This window comes from Carcharodon carcharias, chromosome 26, assembly GCF_017639515.1.
Source record: "Carcharodon carcharias isolate sCarCar2 chromosome 26, sCarCar2.pri, whole genome shotgun sequence".
NCBI classification, from domain to species: Eukaryota; Metazoa; Chordata; class Chondrichthyes; order Lamniformes; family Lamnidae; genus Carcharodon; species Carcharodon carcharias.
Genome location: NC_054492.1, coordinates 7806555 through 7827024, shown reverse-complemented (window position 1 = coordinate 7827024; position 20470 = coordinate 7806555). Strand labels below are relative to the sequence as shown.

The 20470-nt window shown below is 46.9% G+C and overlaps 1 protein-coding gene across 3 annotated transcripts in view; it reads right to left on the bottom strand.

Annotated features, from left to right (window-relative positions):
* LOC121269880 (cell migration inducing hyaluronidase 1) overlaps positions 1-20470 on the bottom strand; it is a 254333-nt gene that overhangs the window by 145224 nt on the left and 88639 nt on the right. Inside the window, exons 19-20 of one of the 3 annotated variants that reach the window (XM_041174947.1) lie at positions 13681-13863; positions 11619-11841 (exon numbers count right to left, since the gene is read on the bottom strand). The exons of the other annotated variants lie outside the window; for them this stretch is intronic. Coding sequence (XP_041030881.1) covers positions 11619-11841; positions 13681-13863 — 406 coding nt within the window. The remainder of the gene's footprint in view (positions 1-11618; positions 11842-13680; positions 13864-20470) is intronic. 3 annotated transcript variants of the gene reach the window in all.

Sequence of the window (20470 nt, the reverse complement as noted above, 5' to 3'; positions counted from 1 at the left end):
AACAACTTCAGACCATGAACTCTCTCCTCCATCCTCACTCTTTTTGATTCCCTTTTTTCAATATTCATGTTTATTTTTAAATTTTTATTTATTTTTTCCACTTATTTTTATTAGTTTTAAATAATATTTCCATTTTTATTCATTGTTTTATCCCCAGCTTTTGGCCTATTTTCGATTATTTCTCCCACCACCATCCCCTCCCCCTACTCCACCCCCACTAGGGTCTCTTGCTCATGTTGTTCTTTCCAGAGTGCTTACCCTGGTCTGGCCATTATCTCATTCTGCTTTCTACTCTTAATGTCACCATTAGCACCTCCTTTAGCCAGTACCACCACCATTAGCACCCCTTTGACCTTCTGTCTCTGACAACTTTTGCAATCTCTCCTTTGCCTCCACCTATTGCTGGCCTTCTATCCAGCTTCGCCTGTTCCACCACCACCCCCCGCCCCCCCCCCCCCCCACCGCCCTTTAAAAGCTTGAAAAAATAAAGAAGTTCAGTTTTGTCTCCCTCCTCGGTCTGTAACATCTCAGAACTTCTTTAACAGTGGTATGTTTCGCCATTGTACTCAGGTTCAATACGTCAACATTAGATTTAGTCTGAGAGCACAACCAGTTCAACTGTCCAATCAAACATCTTTATTAGTTTATTTCTTCTTTGGTTGCAGGATCCACTTCTAGTAAGGACCCGTCCCAATTTATTAGGATGCGATTGACATTTACAAATAAGACAGTTGATTCAAGGTCAATCCCTTATTCTGCTGATTGTCTAACCCTATATAATTAAAGGCCCATGAAGTCAGACTTCCAATCTTAAATTTCTTCTTTATTTTAACCATCCCCCATTGCTCAAATTCTGCAGAACCTCCCCCCAGAAAATCATCAACATGCATCATAAAGATGCCGGCTAGTTTCTCTTTGTGATACCAGTAGAACATTGCTGGGTCTGCTTTTAGCTGAAACTTCTGCCTCGATAAATGCCCTTCTCCCTGCATGCAGGGCATTAAAGTGCTCAGAAAAAATTGAACCGATCAAAGTCCTTTCCAAGGCCAGGGGATGATCCCATGTCACCAACGGTATTTTTGGATTTCTCCCATAAACTAATTGGTAGGGACTGCAGCCCCCAACCATTTGAAGTGAATTATTTTCATGGACTGCCCACGCCAGGGCAGATGTCCAGTTACAGCTCAGTTGGTCAGCTAAGGTTCTGTGAAGCATCTTATCAATTACAGTGTGATTTATTTCACAATCCCCATTTCTAAAGGAACTTTCCACTGCTGTGTTCATCGCTATGATGTTCATATTTTCACACACACTTCTAAATTCATCATTGTAAAATTCACCACCTCCCCCCCCCCCCACCCCCCGCCACCCCACCACCCCCATTGTCAGGAATTTAGCTCCCAGTCCAGTTCCTATCCATTTTTCCATCATCTGTCCACAATTACTTTGTGTGTTTACTATATATTATTGTTGACAGACTGAACCTGGGTGTCATGTCTATGAAATGTAAGAGAAAACTGTTTCTTTCCTTAGCCCATACCTTCAAGTCTATTGCTAATAGGAGACTCGCTCCTGGCTGTGATGGTGTCCTTCTATTTTTTTTATATATATTGCAGTTCTCACTGGTCTCTTCTATAAGTTTAGTATATTCATCATCCATTACCTCTGCATCCTTTAGTAGAATTTTTAACCTATGACAAGGTGGATGGGCAAATTGCCAATATAGTTTTGGAACAATTTGCTTTTTCTCCTTAAACTCCTACCCCCTGGTGTCATTAACACTTCTTTAACATGGTGATTTGAAATGTTAGGTCACGTTAAGGGGATACAATAATATTCCAAATGTGTAAACTGTAAATCTACAGATTTCCCAAAAACAACTGCCTTATTGTATTCCATATCTAATTTCATTTCAGCCTTTGTCATAGATGGCTTACTAAACAGTAAGGGTATTTCATAGCATACTATATCTTAGTGCTGATAACCATAGCTTTTTCTCACGGAATTTTTAATGACTTTAATGTGTTATCACCCACGAACCTGAAGTAAGTAGAACTTTCATATTCCTTAACCTTACTTCTGTCTTCACGATTTAGAGAATCCAGGTAACACTTCAACCAATCCATTCCACAAACCATGGATGTGCACCCACTGTCTAACACAGCACAACTGAATGAGTCCACAACTAGAACACCCATTACCGGACCAAAGCTTCTGGTGATCAGTACAATTCCTTCTGACTGATCAGTTTTGTCATCTTCCCCTTCCAAATCTTCATGTCATCTGCCATTTCAAAAACCCTGTTACTCTGTTCCGTTATCGTTGAATAATGATATTTCGAGTCACATCTGAAGCATCTGTTTATTGTTCCTCGGTTATCCCTGGAGTTCATTCTCCTGCCGTAGTTACCCAATTCCTGTTGGCTGTTGGAGCTACCAAAAGGGTCTCTATCTTCATTTCTTTTGTTTGTGGTTCTTCTTTCATATTGATGCTTGTGCCCCATATCTAAACGGTCTCGAAATGCTGCCAGCAGTGAATTCTCCTTCTTTTGTGTTACCGCTGAATGTTCCACTGGAGCCATAAAAGTGGCAAGAAACGAATGTTTCCCCAGAAGATTTTTTAAAGCTTCAGACATCTGTTCCAAAAGCGTATCTCGTTCGGAGAACCCAGCTCCAGTCCAGGAGCCTATCCGTGGTCGATACTTTAGCACAATCCAACAGGTTGAAGGCAGAACTTCTGCAATTTGTTATGTTGAGTTCCACGATTATATTCTTCCATGGAATAACTGTCTATCCTTCTAAATTTATCAGAATCTGACTATGCCTCACGTGTATTTAACAGATCACCTTTCTTATAAATTTTGTCCATAAATTGAGTTCATCCAAATCTTCCTCAATGCCCAATTGATGAGCCTTGAGCTCTGAAAATAGTTTGCACCTGCACCTGCTTCCAGTGGGAAGGGAAAGTGCCAATTCCATATTTTGCTTTTTCTTTAAGAATGTAACCCATGTCCATACATCCACTTTATTCTTCCATTGGTTATAAGGTTTAGCTTCACAGTGCAACATTGGAAAATCATACTTTACAATTAGCTTTAGCCATTCGTCTCCAAAGTAACTTCAATTACAACCATCTGTCTGAAAATAAGTCTTAGTATCCAATCTTCACCATCCTCTACTACCAATGTTAACAGAATCCAAAACGGTTAGTGAAGTCAAAACTGAGACACAGAACTATTCTTTACCAAGAGAGTTTATTGACTTTGTTCCGTCTCATAGCTGTCCTTGCACACCCAGAGTCCCAGCTGTCCCTTACTTATATGTGCTCAAATAACTGAATTAAACAATGCCCTTCACCTGTGTATCTTAACAATATAAACACTATAATTAACAAACTAGTAATGGGGGGGGAGCATTTAATTAGACAGTAGGCTGGTGGGTGATCACCTTACCACCTCTGCTCCACATCAGTCTGGGGCACGAAGGTTTATGGAGAGCCTTCCTGACCTGCTGCCATAAATTGCCCATTTAACGGCCACCTCCCACCACCACTGGTATTCACCCAGTGGTGGGCAGGTGACTCACCATGTGAGAAGCTTGAAAAACAAAGCTGATCGGGTTGCTGGAGGGATTCGGGGGGAGGGGGGTCCCTAGATCAAAGGTACCCAATACCTGATTGAGGGACCCAGCGTTGGGAAGGTGGGATAGCCCACTGAGAACATCCTCACCCCGCCCTTACTAATAACACCCATCCTCATCCACTACCCATACTCTGCGACCCCCATCCAGGCATCACTCACCCATGGCCTGTGTCCCTCGACGATCCTGGGCCTTGGCTGGGTACAGTGTCAGCAGCTACCACCATTCCCCCAGCTGCTGAGCAATGCATGGCTGCCAGCCTCCGATTGGCTGGCAGCTCTCAGAGGGTGGGAATTTCACCCTCAGGGTCCTTGATCCTAAGGAAGCTCTGCCACTGCCTGGTTCATTGCCTGATTGGAACGTAATTCACTGGGCCATCCTGAATGATGGCATCACAGGCAAGACCCCCACCTCCTCCAATAAATACTGTCCTGCAGGTGGGAGGATGTGGTTTCCAAAGACTAGGGGGAAGTACAAAGGAGGCAGAGTGGGAGGAAGTGAATCAAGGTAGCAGTGTGCTTATAGTGAATGTTAGTTAATAGCTTATCCCCAAAAATGGAGATGGGGAAGTTGAGGAAGTGAAGGGGAGAGCTGGGGGTGGGCGATGTGTGGATGAAAGAAGGTTGGGAATGTGAAGCTATTTCCCAGTTTGGATCAAGATCAGCAAAAGACACTGATAAGGTCATCGGTGCTGTGGAAAGAAGTGAGCGAGGGGCTCTGGCTAGAACTGGAAGGTCCTGTGTCTGACAGTGCTGTTTATTGAGCAGCGACTCTGAAAGGCAGGTGCAGGTATTTTAAATGTGAAACCTGCCTGCAAAACAGCTTTGAGAATTTAACTTCCCGTTTGTTTCAAAGTCTTTTCCAAAAAAGAAACAAAGCTCATAAATCCTCACAGGATGAGAGGACAGATTCTACACTTAAGTCAGAAAGCCACTCACGCATTCCAGGTAAATCCACAAATAGTACATGCTCAGCATGCAAAGGTGTGGCTCTAAACTCTTTCAAAACCTGTTCTGGGGTGGGCGGTGGGGACATCCAGTGAAAGCTGAGGCTATTGAGCTCAGCCTTCTGTAGTCCTGTAGTGAAAACGTTAAGGATGTCCCACCCCATGAGTGCTCTGTGCGAAGGCAGCTCCTTGCTCACTGTCTGCCGATGCTTTATCCTGAACCGTTTCCTTGGCAGTTTTTAGGCAGTGGTGGTTTGCCATTGCCCTCCGCCCTCAGGGGCAGGGCCAGGAGGCAGGTCCCGAGTCTACCTCAGCCCGAACAGGAATTGAACCCACGCTGTGGACATTATTCTGATCTATCTAGCCAACTGAACTAACCGGCAACCCCCAACCCCTGCTTAAAGGGTGTAATAGGTAAATGTGAACATATCAAGATTGTGAATGTTTTTATTTTATCTAAATCCTTGTTTTGGACAACAGACATTGTGGCTGACAACAGTAACGGCTGACAAAATTCCTTTCATAAAGCATTGAATGATTTGATTGGTTCCTCAACAAATGGGAGGAATCGTCCCAGGTTTGCACTACGTGCTGTAATGGGCGGGGAAAACGATGTTATACCCACCGGCCGCAATGGGGGGTTTACACGCTTTCTTGCCCCAACACGCCACGTTAATTATGCATTCGCAGGAAGTATGCCATTTCCATTGCGGGCAGGCTCTGACTCGCCCGCCACACCATCACCCGGCCGCTTCATCATTCCAGGCACCACATTGAAAGTCCGGCCGTGCGCACACCTCTCAGCGCTTCCAGCCCACGGCTGCTGCATGGAGACAGGATGGCCCAGAAAGGCAAAAAGGCTGCAGCCCCCAGGTTTAGTGAGGCATCCCTCGAGCGCGTTCTGGATGCGGTGGAGCCCCACCGTGATGTCCTCTACCCGCGCTCTGGTTGCAGGAGGGGCAGTGGCATCATCAATCCAGCATGGGAGGTAGTGGCAGTGGTGGTCAGCGCCAGCGCCTTGCAAACGAGGGACAGCCACCCAGTGCCGTTACAGGGTGAATGGCCAGGGTAATTCACTCCTCTCATCACTCTCAACTTTCACACTCACAAACCTATCACACGTCCACAGGGATCTCACACCTCAAGGGACAACACCACTAACCCTCACACACACCCTCACATCTCCATCAGGCTCATACCCGCTGGAGCTCACATCCTTATCCTGTCCATGTCTCCGCTCTCCACACAAACATTCCACACATTGCCATGTGTCCTGCTCACACTCTCTCCATCTGTTTTCATGCAGGAGAAGCTGGCTCACATCAGCAGGGAGAGGTCCTAGACCAGGGGTCTGGCCCCTCACTCACTTTGAGGAGTGTGCCATCGCGCTGACTGGTGAGGATGTGGACAGTGCCTGAGGTGATGGTGAGGTCAGTGGTGAACACCCACATGAGGATCCTGCACCACATCATCCCCCTCTCAATGCAACCATGAGTGCTCTCTCTCCTGCTATTGACTCTGCTGCCATGCACTAATTATCTCTACTTTAGTTCACAGGGAGCTCTGCCAAGTGACTGACACCCTCAGCCAGCCAGTCCCTCAGCTCCATCCATGTCCTCACCTCCAGCCAAGAGGACACCTCCTCCATTGAAGAGCTGGAAATAAGCAGCCTGGAAGACCCGTCACAGCGCTTACCCACACCCTCCACCAGCGCAGAGACACACACCTCAGTGGGACCTAGATGAAGAGCAGGTTCGGGTTCACAATCTGGTGGTCACTGCACAGACACATGTCCACAGCAGCAGGAGGCAGGTTCATGTGAGCTCCCCGGCACTCAGAGGTCTGCTGGGGATCAGATATCTGTGCGGTCTGAATCCAGTGAAGAGCCTCGAGATCTAGAGAGTCAGCAGAAGGCGTGGGAACATCACACAGAGCTGTTGGAAGCCCTCAACAGAGTGGCTCATGAGCAGCATGTCCCCCTGCTCTCTGATGAAGTGGTGCCCACATGTGCGTCTATGGAGGTCTCCATGGGGAGGATGGTGGACGCCATGGAGACCCTGGTTCAGCAGAATGCGGGGATGTGCACAGACCTGCACTCCATCACAGGAGCCGGGGGGAGTTCCTGCAGTGGCAAAGTGAGGGGGAAACGGGGCATCTCGACATCCCTCCAGGTGCTCCTTCCCCTCAAGGAGTCAGGCTAGGGCTCTCGGGCACCTGAAGTGGGGAGAAGCAGCAACTGGACACCCCTGGGTCATCCACTCAGTAACCTCAGAGGCTCTCTCCACCCCCGCCCCCCCCCCAACCCCCCACCCAAGTCCCCTTTGCCTGTGACCCCATCAACCTTGCCCTCTGTCACCGCAGACGGAGTAACTGGCCAACGTGTGATTCTGGAGGGAGAAGTGAGTGTGTGGCAGGGCCTTTTGGAGCCTCGTGCAAGCACCCTCCCACACACGTGGAGCCTTCACATCACATTGATCTCAATGTCCTGAGCATTTTCAATGCTGCCTGCTGGGGTTCGCTTTCAGTTGTCCATCTGAGCTGACCTGCCTCTCCACCCACCCACTGATCACACCCCCATGCAGCACCTGATCTCACCCACTACAACCATCGTTTCACTTTCGATTTGGACAGCATGGTCTGGATTCACTTTTTCATCAACTCACCCATCCTTTTCCCTCCCCCAATCACCCATTTCCTTTCCCCCATTACAGTTGACCCCCCCACCCCCCAGCATCAACTTTCACCTCCCTTCTGTGACCTACCAGCCACAACCCTTTTCTTTTGGGGATGTCCAGGTGAACGTGCACATTCCCTTGCTTCCTGAAAATCCCACCCCCATCCACACTCGCCTCCCCGACCTCCTCCTTCCCACCCCCAGGCTCCGTATCTGCCTGCGAGTCCCCACCAACCGTCCTCGCCATCCCTTCTATTGATACCATCGAACCCTCACCCTCTCACCCGACCTCCTCACTCTGCCCTCAGTCATTCTCACCATTCCCTCTTACCACGACCACCCTCAGTTTGCTCCCCAGGAGGCAGCCATGGGCTCATCAGAACCCTACCTTGCACGTTCACCTGGACAACCCTCCTCCACACCCTTCCCATGATCCCTGGAATCCCTTCCCCCCAACCCAGAACACCTTTTCTCTGGAACCCCTCCTCCCCCCACTTAGCCCTCCCACCCTCCAGACTGCCCCCCACTTAGTCCCTCCCCCTTCCTGACTCCCTCAGGCACCCTTTCATCTTCTGCCTCCCTTAGTCCTTCCCCCCTCCCAACTTCTTCCTCCAGCCTTATCTCTTCCTCCAGAGTCAATTCTTCCTCCAGCGTTACTCCTTCTCCCTTCCTGACTCCTTCCTCCACCCATGCTTCTTCCTCTACCCTTACCCCCTCCCCTCTCTGCACTCCTTCCTCACTCTGGACTCCCTCCCCTCTCCACACTCCTTCATTCCCCTAGACTCCCTACCCTCTCCATACACCTTCCCCCTCCGAACTCCTTCCCTTACACCTTCCACCCCCTTTATACCTACCTCCCCAGTTGCAATATTCTCCCCCATTACCCCCTTCTCCCCCATACTCCTTCCCCCACTCCCAACCTGCTCCCCGACACCTTCATTTGCCCCCCCCGAACCTCAGCCCTTCTCCCACCTTCATTCCCCCCTCCCTACCTTACACCCACGACACCTTCTTTCCCCCACTCCCAAACTCACACCCTCCGACAGCTTCATTCTCCTGCTCCCAAACACACCCTAACCCAGCATCTCTTCCTCTCCCAGTCAATCCTAGACCTTCCTCTTCCAACCACCCCACCCCCCCCAACCGTCGTGAGCATTGACGGTGGAGTCATGTCCACGAGAATCCACCCAGCGTGCCATGGACGTTCCTCCAGGATCCCGTTGCTGTTGGGGTCCCATTGCTGTTCTGCTCCTCGGGAAAACCTTGGCAGTTATTCCCACGTCACACTTGTCAAGACGTGTTCTACACCGGCGTGTTTTCCTGCCGACGTGGATGGGCAATCCAGCAAGGGTGGGGGGGGGGGGGGGGGCAGTGGGAGGGGTTTGGTGGGCTGGCCTTATAATGATATGGCTGATGTGTTGCAATGAGATCCCCAACATCCGATGCCCGCCAACGATGGGCTGAGCGGATGATCGCAAACCGATTTTTTGCCCTTCTCGCCATGTTGTCCGCTCATGCCGCCGAACAAGCCCGACGCCAGCGGGCACAGGCAATTCCGCCCAAAGTGTGATGGCAAAATTTGGACACAAGTTTCTTAGCTTCAGAATGCTGCGTGACTCAAACATCGTGACACAGGAAGGAAAGTAAATGTGGACAGGAATACAGATAAGGTTTAGGAAATCGAGTCGGTTTAACATAATCAAAGCAATTTGTTCAATTATTCTGACCAAGGCTCTGATATTTAAATCATGTACAACAGCTGTCACAATGTTTTACCATCATATTCGTAAATAAGTCCCGCATTTATCCACAGTTTTATGATCCAAAAACTGGTCAGCTAAAGATATTCTCATCATGTCATACTATAATAATGATGACCTAACACTACAATTAGTCATTCTGACTTGGAAATATATTGCCGTTCCTTCACTGTCGCTGGGTCAAAATCCTGAAATTCCCTCCTTAACAGCACGGTGGGTGTACCTACACCACATGGACTGCAGTGGTTCAAGAAGGCAGCTCACCACCCCCTTCTCAAGGGCAACTAGGGATGGGCAATAAATGCTGGCCGAGCCAGCGATGCCCACATTCCATAAATGAATTTTAAAAAAAGACATTTGCAGAAAGTCATTAATTTCTAGTTATGCCATACTTGGAATTGTAAAAGCACTGTACAATTGTTGATACAATTGTTAAGGAATTTCAAATTAACCCACGTTACAACCAGATAAGATAAATTCACCAATTTCATGGGTTTGCTGTGAGCAGCCAGGGTCAGAGGATTCAGGAACCGGTATTGGAGCCTTATCTCTGATTTGTTCTCTCCTTAAGTCTTGGAAACATAGAAACTAGGAGCAGGAGTAGGCCATTCGGCCCTTCGAGCCTGCTCCACCATTCATTATGATCACGGCTGATCATCCAACTCAATAGCCTGCTCCCGCTTTCTCCCCATATCCTTTGATCCCTTTCACCCCAAGAGCGATATCTAACTTCTTCTTGAAAACATACGATGTTTTGGTCTCAACTACTTTCTGTGGTAACGAATTCCACAGGCTCACCTCTCTCTGGGTGAAGAAATTTCTCCTCATCTCAGTGTTGAGGCCCCTACAGGGAGTGAGAGGTTATCAAATTTACACTTACATTGCCTCTAATAATGTTGTGATGCTGTTTTGAATATCACCATTTATTCCAATATTCCTCTTTAACCTAAATGTCTTTCACTTTGATATTCACTGGGCATTGGGCCACTTACTGTTCGTCACTGTGTTTGAGAACTAAGGTGCTGTCAATAAAAGCTCTCTGATCAACTAGCAGTGTCTGTTTTAATGGCCTGAATCTTACGTTCTGAGGTCAGGAACGCACCTGACCCAAACGTACATAAAATATCGTGAAAAGACGTCAGGCGTGTGTCCCAACATCACTGCGCATACATGCAATATTGAGGTTGGCAGGCATGCACAGGAGTCGGAGCAGTGCTGGCCAACAATTAAAGGGCCAATTAAAGACATTAAAAAGTCTATTGACTGCTATTTTACGTTGTCTGTGCGATTTTTAGCTCGTCGCACAGGCAAAACGGGTGGGCAGAGTTCACGTTTTAATCATTTTCTCATCCAAAGGCAGGATGAAATCTCCATTAGGATATAAAATAAAAAGGAATATTTGGGGACTGTTTTTTTAGGAGGTGTGCTTTCAGGTGCTTGATTGTGCTGCATGACCATATTTTGCAGCATTCTTGTTGTTTTGTTTATTCTGTGGAGGTCTGCAGTTCCCCGGAAGGGTCTGTCTGCCTTCAGGGAGCTCACTGGAAGCGCTCACCAGCACTCGCAGTGACGTCTACACTCGCCCTCTTCCTGCCCCCACCGGCAGTGCTGAGTTTTTCTCAGGGTGCGTTTCACGCTGGCTGGTTGTAAATTGAACAACCAGCAAGAAATCGCGGTTGGAGGAGGGGGGGGCCGATTGCGATCATTAGCCCCTTTCTCGTCCACTCCTGGGCCAGCTGATCGCGTGCGCCCGATGAGTGCAAAATTCAGGCCAATAGTATAACATACTATTTCAAAGTAGCAATATTTAACAAAAACAAGAAGGTGCCTAATCCTACACGATTCATGCCTTGCAGAATGTGTTCATACGCAGGTGGAGCTTCCTGGCCCTGTGAGTGAGCACGCTGAACATAGGGAAACTGGGTTATGGGGGCATAAACCCATTAAGCGGCCTGGCCCACTTCCTCTCCATCTATATGAATGGAAGGAAGATTGGGAAGCTCCTTCACAGCTTCACATCCTTCTTGTCTAATTTCCTTACATTTGCCGAAACACAAGAACATTCAACCCCTCGAACCTGTTCCACCATCCAATTAGATCCTGGCTGATCTCAACTCCACTTTCCCTCCATTTTTCCAAATCACTTGCCCAACAATAACTACTGATCTTAGCTTTGAACATTTAAGCTGAGCCCACCATCCACAGCCTTTTTTTGGGGGAGAGAGTTCCAGGTTGCTTTGACTCTTTGTGTGAAGATTTCACTCCTGCAAAGCCTCTAAGAATAAGACACCTTGTCCTAAATCTGCTCAACAAAGGAAATAGTTTCTTGATTTGTACCATTAACTCTCCTTATCACTTTAATTAGGCTTAGACCAACCCTCATAATTATAAACGTTAGGGAATACCAGGCAAGTTTATGCTACCTGTTCTCATAATTTAACCCTTTAAGCCCTGCTATTATTTCATGCAACGCGTACTGCACTGTCTCCAAGGCCAATATATTCCTCCTGAGTTTCAGTACACTAGGGAAAGGACCAGGGAACATGCCCACTCCCTTCACCGTGTTTCATGATAAATGCCGCTCAATGCAGACAGCATACCTGCGGGGCACCACAGTGACTGCAAGGAGCAGCTACTCGCCCAGTGAGAGTCAAGAGACGGGACGGTTCGCTTGTGTGTTTCACCGAGTGGCCCTTCCGCAAACAGTCGCTGGTTTCCCAGGAGATGACATGTGACAAAATCTTCACCCGTTCACAGCCATGTTTGGAGCAGTAACTGTGACCTTTCCGGACATGTTTTGCTTGAAGGATAATAAAAAGAAGCCTAAGAAGAACCAAGAAAATTCAAGCAAACAGTGTAGAAAATCATTATTGACGGATAGTCTGCACTCAGCATTCTACAGGCTGTGAAACACAATCAGTGACTGTCAGGGGTAATATGTAGGCCTCACAGCATCTGTTTTCACAACTGGAAGATAGGTACAATAAGGCCCAATTTCAGGGACATCTCATGACTAATGAACACCTGAAAGACACCAGGTATCCCGAATGACTTCCTAAAACAGGCATTCAGGTCCTTACATGTGTAAATAAGAGTTAAAGAGCTTCCCTGAGGCCTGCAGCTTGCCTATTACCCCAGCCACTGGGGACCAATCCTTTGGTTAGGCTGATTTCTGGCTAAGTTTATGTGCCCAGCTGTATGAATAACTTATAGCCTACTCCTAAAATCACTCACGTAAACATCCTCTTTCGCACAGGCACTGTTGATCTGATTGGCTACGGCTTTACATAGCTTGTGGCTTCCCACTTGCTCTGGCTCATCAGCCCAGCCAATTCCCAAGTCAGGTTCTTGCAACTTGAGGCTTAAGCCCTTGCTTCCACCCATCTTGACATCCTCCTCTGACAAAGAAGCAGCTCCACGATCACTGTCTCACCTGTGCTCCCACAGCACAGGTTTCAAACTCTTGAATTCTCCCAGAACTCTGGCCTCCTGACCCAATGCACCCAAATACTGGTAGTCCCTATCATACTCCATAGCTCTGCCACATGCCAAGTACTCATAGGTGCAAACTCCATATGCCATGAATGCTGCCAGGACTCACACTCCAGCCTCCATGGGCAGTTACTGGACCCCATGTACTTCTTCCCTTTCTGTTCTGGGGACCAGCGTCACTAAGCCCCAGCTCCAACAACCCTCAATCCCAGGCACTCACTCCTTCAAGCCAACCCCAAAAATCACTCCCATCCTCCTAGCTAATATCATCTCGCTTTCTTAGGCAGGTGGAATTTAAAACAGAGAAATGTGAGGTGATGTATTTTGACAGGAGGAACAGGGAGAGGCAATGCAGACTAGATGGCACAGTTCTAAAGAGTGTGCAGGGACAGAGGGACCTAGGGTTTGTGTGCATAGATCTTTGAAGGTGGCAGGAGAGAGTGGTCAGCAAAGCCAAATGGGAATCTCAGGCTTCATAAATAAAGGCATTGAGTACAAAAGCAGAAAAGTTATGCTGAACCTTTATAAAGCTCTGGTTAAATGACAACTAGATTATTGTGTCCAGTTCTGGTAGCCACACTTTAGGAAGAATTTGAGGGTTCTCAAGACAGTGCAGAGCAGATTGACCAGAATAATTCCAGGGATGGGGGATTTTAGCTACAAGGTTAGGTTGGGGAGACTGGGGTTGTTCTCCACGTAACAAAGGGGATTGAGAGGAGATTTGATAGAGGTTGTAACAGGTTTAGATAAGGTAGACAAGGAAAAGCTTTTCCCATTAGCTGATGGTACAAGGACCAGGAGACAGAGATTTAAGGTTTTGGGAAAAAGATGCAGAGGGATTGGTAATGACTTGGAACTCACTGCCCATGAGGCCGGTGGAAGCGGCGACCATTGATGATTTCAAAAGGAAATATAAGGAGTTTCAGGGAAATAAACAAGCAGGGCTAGAGGGATAGAGCGGGAGAATGGGACTGACTGGATTGCTCTACAAAGAGCTGGCATGGATCTGATGGGCCGAATGGCTGCCTTTTCTGCTGTAGTGACTCTATGGCTCTAGGACAATGACTCTTCTGAGCCCCTAGCTTTCTCGCTAGCTGCTTCCTCCCAGCCTCCTCAAATCTACTGCACATTAGCTACTATCTAGCTGTACAAGGAAAGATGTGGACTTACCCTGCATTGCTGTCAAAATAATAAAGACTCTTGTCTGGGTTTTTCTGCAGGATGTTGAAGGATGATGCTGCTTTGTACCGTTTCACGCTGTGCACTCTTCCATTTGATCGCTGGTTTATATCAGACATGATTTTAAAAACTGTTTTCTTGGGATAACAGAGGCCAATTTGGATCCAGTTCCCTCTGTAATAATATATTAGCAACAACACATTGTTAGGTCCTCCTTACAGCAAAACTGGCATTTCATTTACATTAGAATTCACACTTGAAACAAATTGCATTTTTTGTTAAATAAATAATCGGAGGCAGAACACTAACTGCTCTTGTGACATTGCAGGGTAAGGGTAGCGTAGATGCCACTCAGCATTGCTAAAGGGGAAAAAAGATGCTATTATCCAGTCTCCACGTTAGTGATGGGGGAATTGCATCCCAAAAGAGGGTGGGATAAAGATGGAGAAATCCCCACTTAGAGAGGGCAGCCTGCTCTTAATTCAAATTCCTTGGACAAGACAAAACGATTTCCAGTGATCAGTAGATGCAGAAACATTTTACACTTAAAGGTTGCCTTAAGCTGTAGACTGTTTTATTTGGCAAATCACTGGTTTAAGTCAAATAAAACCAGAACGTAACAGGTCAAATAATTTTTGCTGTCTCCTGCAATTGATGCAGTATTTTGTAACTCACAATACAATTCCAATAATGGGAATAACAGGTCAGTACAGTCCCTCATGGGATTACATTGTAGGATAAGTTCCCTGGACATTGGTTCCTTCTGGGAGTACAGGACTGGAGAGGGCATGGGTCAGAGAGACAGCAGCAATGGTATAGCATTAATTTACCAACCCAGGTTCCCTGGGTGCAACTCCACAGCACAGGTGTCAGTCTCCAGTCAGTGCTAGTATTCTCGCCTCAGAGTCAGAAGCTCCTAGATTCAAGCTCTTCTCAAAACTTTGAACACATAATCCAGGTTTAACACTCCAGTACAACACTGAGGGAGTGCTGCACAGTTGGAAGTGCCATCTTTCACATGAGACCTTAAACTGAGGCACCGCCTGCCCTCACAGGTGGATGTAAAAGATCCCATAGCACTATTTTAAAGAAGAACTGGGGAGTTCTCCTCAGTGTATTGGCCAATAATTTATGCCTCAACCAACATCACAAGCAAATTATCTGATCATTTTCTCACTGATGTTTGTGGGATCTTGCTGTGCACAAATTGCTTGCAGTGTTTCCTACATTACAACAGTGATAACACTTTGAAAGTACTTCAGTGACTGTGAAGTACTTTGGAGCATCTTGAAATCATGAAAGGTAAGATTTAAATGTGTTCTTTCAATTTTAGTAGTGAAGTTAATCTGAATCACACAACAGGCAACACTGCGAGCACAAAATAGATGTTCATCTGAGGCGGCAGGGACTCTCACCTCTCAACCATGTCTCTCCTCTAACTACCATGCCCTGAAAAGGCATTGATGACCCTGGACTTCTGTGTTTGGTACATGGTCTGCTTGGCAAGATACTGCAGTGGTTTGCCATTGCTTTTTATAGATGGCTAACCAGGAGACTCTCCCACTCTTATCATCTTCCATAGGCGTATGAGAAGGATTTACAGGCTGATAATTTTGGCCATGTTATAAACACACCCTCCTTGGCCATCATGTCCTGGAGTAGGACTCAAGCCCAGAGCTTCTGGCTCAGAGGCAGGGACACTACCCACTGCACCACAAAGCCTCCTCAGCCATGTCTACTCCAGTAATTTACATTTATAGGGCAGGTGAACTGAATGATACAATGGTCCCAACATGGCACTGGTCACAAAGATGCCCAAACACGTTCTCATAATCAACTGTTTATAGTTTCCCCCTTCAATCACCAAACAGAACTGTACGTTTCCACAGAGCAGGGGTGGGACTTGGGACTTTATTGTAGCATCTCCACAGTGAATCATTGTGAACTATTTCCCTTCATTGTCACAGATCCCTACCAGGATGTCATTGTTGCTCTTAACGAGGTCACTAGGAAGTCAGAGAGGACAAGAGATCGTATTAATCCAGGCAACACCTCATCTATTAAAGGCTATTATACTCACCTGGACAGTACGAGTGAGGTGCATTTATCAGGGCAGGCATATTCATGCTAGCCATAGTATACTGACACACAATGGGCATTTTGTTTTGCTTTGCAACTCTGATAGCCAACTGCAGGCTGCATCACATAAGATACAAATGTCTGAACAACGGCACTCAGCATCTGAGGGAGTCAGACTGCAGATGTAGCAAGATCTTGACTGTGCACACATTCAGATCCTTCACTGCAGGTGGGTTGAAGAAAATGAACCTGAGGTGACAGCCTTACCTTGTCAGCCAGGCTCCACAGTGAACCATCTAAAAATCACGCCTTCTACATTCCAGTGCAAGTCTGCCTAAGCCTAAGAAGCATGATTTATGGGAATAAGATGAGTTAGGACATGTGATGCATCGTGGATTCTGAGCACTAGTTTTGCCTCCAGGTACTAGAGGAGTTGACTGTGCAACAGTGCACCAAGTGTTGGACAAACCATATAACAGCAACAGGAATTGCTTGGGGGCTGCTGTAAGGAAATTTGGATGAGAAAGTTTGAAGAAATTTGCAGCCTTGCTTGGAACAGTGGGCTCCCTCTAAACGACTACAGTCGATAACAGTTTTTCCACTCTAATGAGTATTGTGTTGCTGAAAAAAGAGACATACTGTCAAAGCTTTTCATCTTGCACTCATCAGGAAAGTTTTGCAAGAATACCAACAGTAAAGGGAACAACAATTTATATTGCATGAGGAGTGAATACTGATTCTTATTCCTTCATCCAGTTTACAATCTCTTTCATTATTTCATAATATTGGGCCTTGGCAGACTATATTTCATTTCTTAGCTTTGATAGACCTGTTTTCCTCTAATTAACTAGCAAAGGGAACAATGTTTTGAGACCAGCATGGGCTTGATGAACCAAATGGTCTCCTTCTGTGACATACGGCCTGACTTCAGTTTGTCAGGTTGTTAGTTTCAAGGTCTGCAGGATGGGCCCATAACCCAAAGACGACTGAAGTTTGTGATGAGGTTGAAGACAGAAGCACCATCCGTACCTGGACATGTACACATCATTAATATGATTGGGTAGGTTGGGAGAAAACATATTTGGACAAACGCGGCTGCAAGTTCCTATTTTGGAGATACAGTCCAGTTGGAGTTACAGCGTTGGGGTCACTAGTGTTAGTAAGTTCACCAGCAAACACCTTGAATGTAAAGGAGCACAAACTGCGGAAGTAAGATGGAACGCAGTTACAACTTCTGCGCAAAGGAACACTGTGCAATATGATTCTGAACTTTTTTTTGTTTGTTCATGGGATGTGGGCGTCACTGGCTGGGACATCCCTAATTGCCCATGTTACAAGGGCAGTTAAGAGTCAACCATATTGCTGTGGGTTAAGGATAGCAAATTTCCTTCCCTAAAGGGCATTAGTGAACCAGATGGGTTTTTGTGACAATTGACAATGGTTTCATGGTCACAATTAGACTTAATTCCAGATTTGTTTGTATTAAACTTAAATTTCACAATCTGCTGTGGTGGGATTTGAACCTGGGTCTGTAGAGCATTACCCTGGGTCACTAATCAGGTGATAATGCAACTACACCACCACCTCCCCCAAGGAAGCAATAGCAAGCAGCGTAGTCAGCAGGGCTATATCTTGTAAATTGCTGCTCAAATACAGTAATGTATTAAGTCACATATCAAATAAAAACCATCTCTGTTATCAGTACAGTTGCAGGCAATTGCAAGGAGTCAGAAAGGATGATTAGGGGGCTACACCTTACAGCATTGTGGCAAATAACACAACAGGAAGAATTGCATGGGCCTGGGTTGACCACTAGATTACATGGAGTTTGCTTATGGCACCTAGGAAGGACAATCTTGCATTGCTACAAGCACAGCATCACACCATTCTGGATCATGGTCATCTCTCTGACTGATACCAGCTTTTTGAATTGTCTGATATTTTAACACCTAAAATTAAACTCTTGAATTGCCATGATGAAACTTGAACTCATGGTTTTTAGGTTTTAAGTCAAGGCCTCTGGGTCACTTGTCCTGTAATATAACCAATATACTCCCCTACTCCGAGATAAAGTGGTTTTGAGTTAGTTATCAAAGGTTCTGAATGTTTATGCTCAGTTTTTTTTGCTTGCTGTTTCTGATTTGAAATTTGTGGCAATATTTTAGTAGGTTTTTTTATTCATTCACAGGATGTGGACTTCACTGCCTGGGCCAGCTTTTATTGCCCATCCCCAGTTGCCCTTGAGAAGGTGGTGATGAGCTACCTTATTGAACTGCTGCAGCCCATGTGGTGTAGGTACACCCACAGTGCTGTTAGGAAGGGAGTTCCAGGATTTTGACCCAGTGACAGTGAAGGAACGGCGATATATTTCTAAGTCAGGATGGTGAGTGGCTTGGTGGGGGGTGGGGGGGGCGGGGGGGCGGGGGGGGTGTGGCGGAGCTTCCAGGTGGTGGTGTTCCCATGTATCTGCTGCCCTTGTCCTTCTAGTTGGTAGTGGTCATCGGTTTGGAAGGTCCTGTCTAAGAAGCCTTGGGGAATTCCTGCAGTGCATCTTGTAGATGGTGCACACTGCTGCTACTGTGCGTCGGTGGTGGAGGGAGTGAATGTTTGTGGGTGTGGTGCCAATTAAGCGGGCTGCTTTGTCCTGGATGATGCCAAGCTTCTTGAGTGTTGTGGGAGCTGCACTCATCCAGGCAAGTGGGGAGTATTCCATCACACTCCTGACTTGTGCCTTGTAGATGGTAGACAGGCTTTGGAGAGTCAGGAGGTGAGTTACTCACCACAGGATTCCTAGCCTCTGACCTGCTCTTGTAGCCACAGTATTTATATGGCCACTCCAGTTCAGTGTCTGGTCAATGGTAACCCACAGGATGTTGATAGTGGGGTATTCAGTGATGGTAATGCCATTGAACATCAAGGGGCGATGGTTAGATTCTCTCTTGTTGGAGATGGTCATTGTCTGGCACTTGTGTGGCACAAGTGTTACTTGCCACTTGTCAGCCCAAGCCTGGATATTGTCCAGGTCTTGCTGCATTTGGACATGGACTGCTTCAGTGTCTGAGGAGTCGCAAATGGTGCTGAACATCGTGCAATCATCAGGGAACATCCCTACTTCTGACTTTATGATGGCAGGAAAGTCATTGATGAAACAGCTGAAGATGGCTGGGCCTAGGACACTACCTTGAGGAACACCTGCAGCGATGTCCTGGACCTGAAGTGACTGACCACAACCACCTACCTTTGTGCTAAGTATGACTCCAACCAGCAGAGAGTTTTCCCCCTGATTCCTACTGACTTTAGCTTTGCTAGCGCCCCTTGATGCCACACTCAGTCAAAAGCTGCCTTAATGTCAAGGGCAGTCACTCTCACCTCGCTGCGGGAGTTCACCTCTTTTGTCCATGTTTGAACCAAGGCTGTAATGAGGTCAGGAACTGAGTGGCCCTGGCAGAACCCAAACTGGGCATCAGTGAGCAGGTTATTGCTAAGCAAATACCGCTCAATAGCATTGTTGATGACCCCTTCCATTATTTTACTGATAATAGAGAGTAGACTGATGGGGCAGCAATTGGCCGGGCTGGATTTGTCTTCCTTTTTTGTGTGTACAGGACATACCTGGACAATTTTCCACATGGCCGGGTAGATGCCAGAGTTGTAACTGTACTGCAACAGCTAGGATAGGGGGGCAGTAATTTCTGGAGCACAAGTCTTCAGTACTATTGCTGGAATATTGACAGGGCCCATAGCCTTTGTAATATCTAGTGCCTTCAGCCATTTCTTGATATCATGTGGAGTGAATCAAATTCGCTGAACTCTGGCACCTGTGATGCTGGGGACCTCCAGAGCAGGCCAAGATGGAATATCAGCGATGACCTCTCTGCTGGATAGAGTCATACCTAGCACAAAGGAAGGTGGTTGTAGTCGTTGGAGATCAGTCACCTCAGCTCCAGGACATCACTGCAGGAGTTCCTCAGGGTAGTGTCCTCGGCCCAATCATCTTCAGCTGTTTCATCAATGACCTTCCTTCCATCATTAGGTCAGAAGTGGGGACGTTCGCTGATGATTACACTTTTGGCTGAAGATTGTAGCAAATGCTTCAGCCTTATCTTTTGCACTGATGTACTGGGCTCCTCCATTATTGAGGATGGGGATATTTGTGGCGCATCCTCCTCCAGTGACTTATTTAATTGTCCACCACCATTCACGACTGGATGTGGGAGGACTGCAGAGCTTAGATGTTCGGTTGTGGGATCGCTTAGTTCTGTCTATCACTTGCTGCTTATCCTGTTTGGCACGCAAGTTGTAGCTTCACCAGGTTGACGCCACATCTTTAGATAAGTCTGGTGCTGCTCCTGGCATGCCCTCCTGCAATCTTCATTGAACCAGGGTTGATCCCCTGGCTTGATGGTAATGGTAGAGTGGGGGATATGCTGGGCCATGAGATCACAGATTGTGTTCGAGTACAATCCTGCTGCTGCTGATGGCCCACAGCACCTCATGGATGCCCAGTCGTCAGTTGCTAGAAATGTTCTAAATCTATCCTATTTAGCACGGTGGTAGTGCCACACAGAACGATGGAAGGTATCGTCAATGTGAATGCAGGACTTTGTCTCCACAAGGTCTATGCGGTGCTCTCTTCTACCGATACAGTCATGGGCAGATGCACCTGTGGCAAGCAGGTTGGTGAGGATGAAGTCAAGTATGT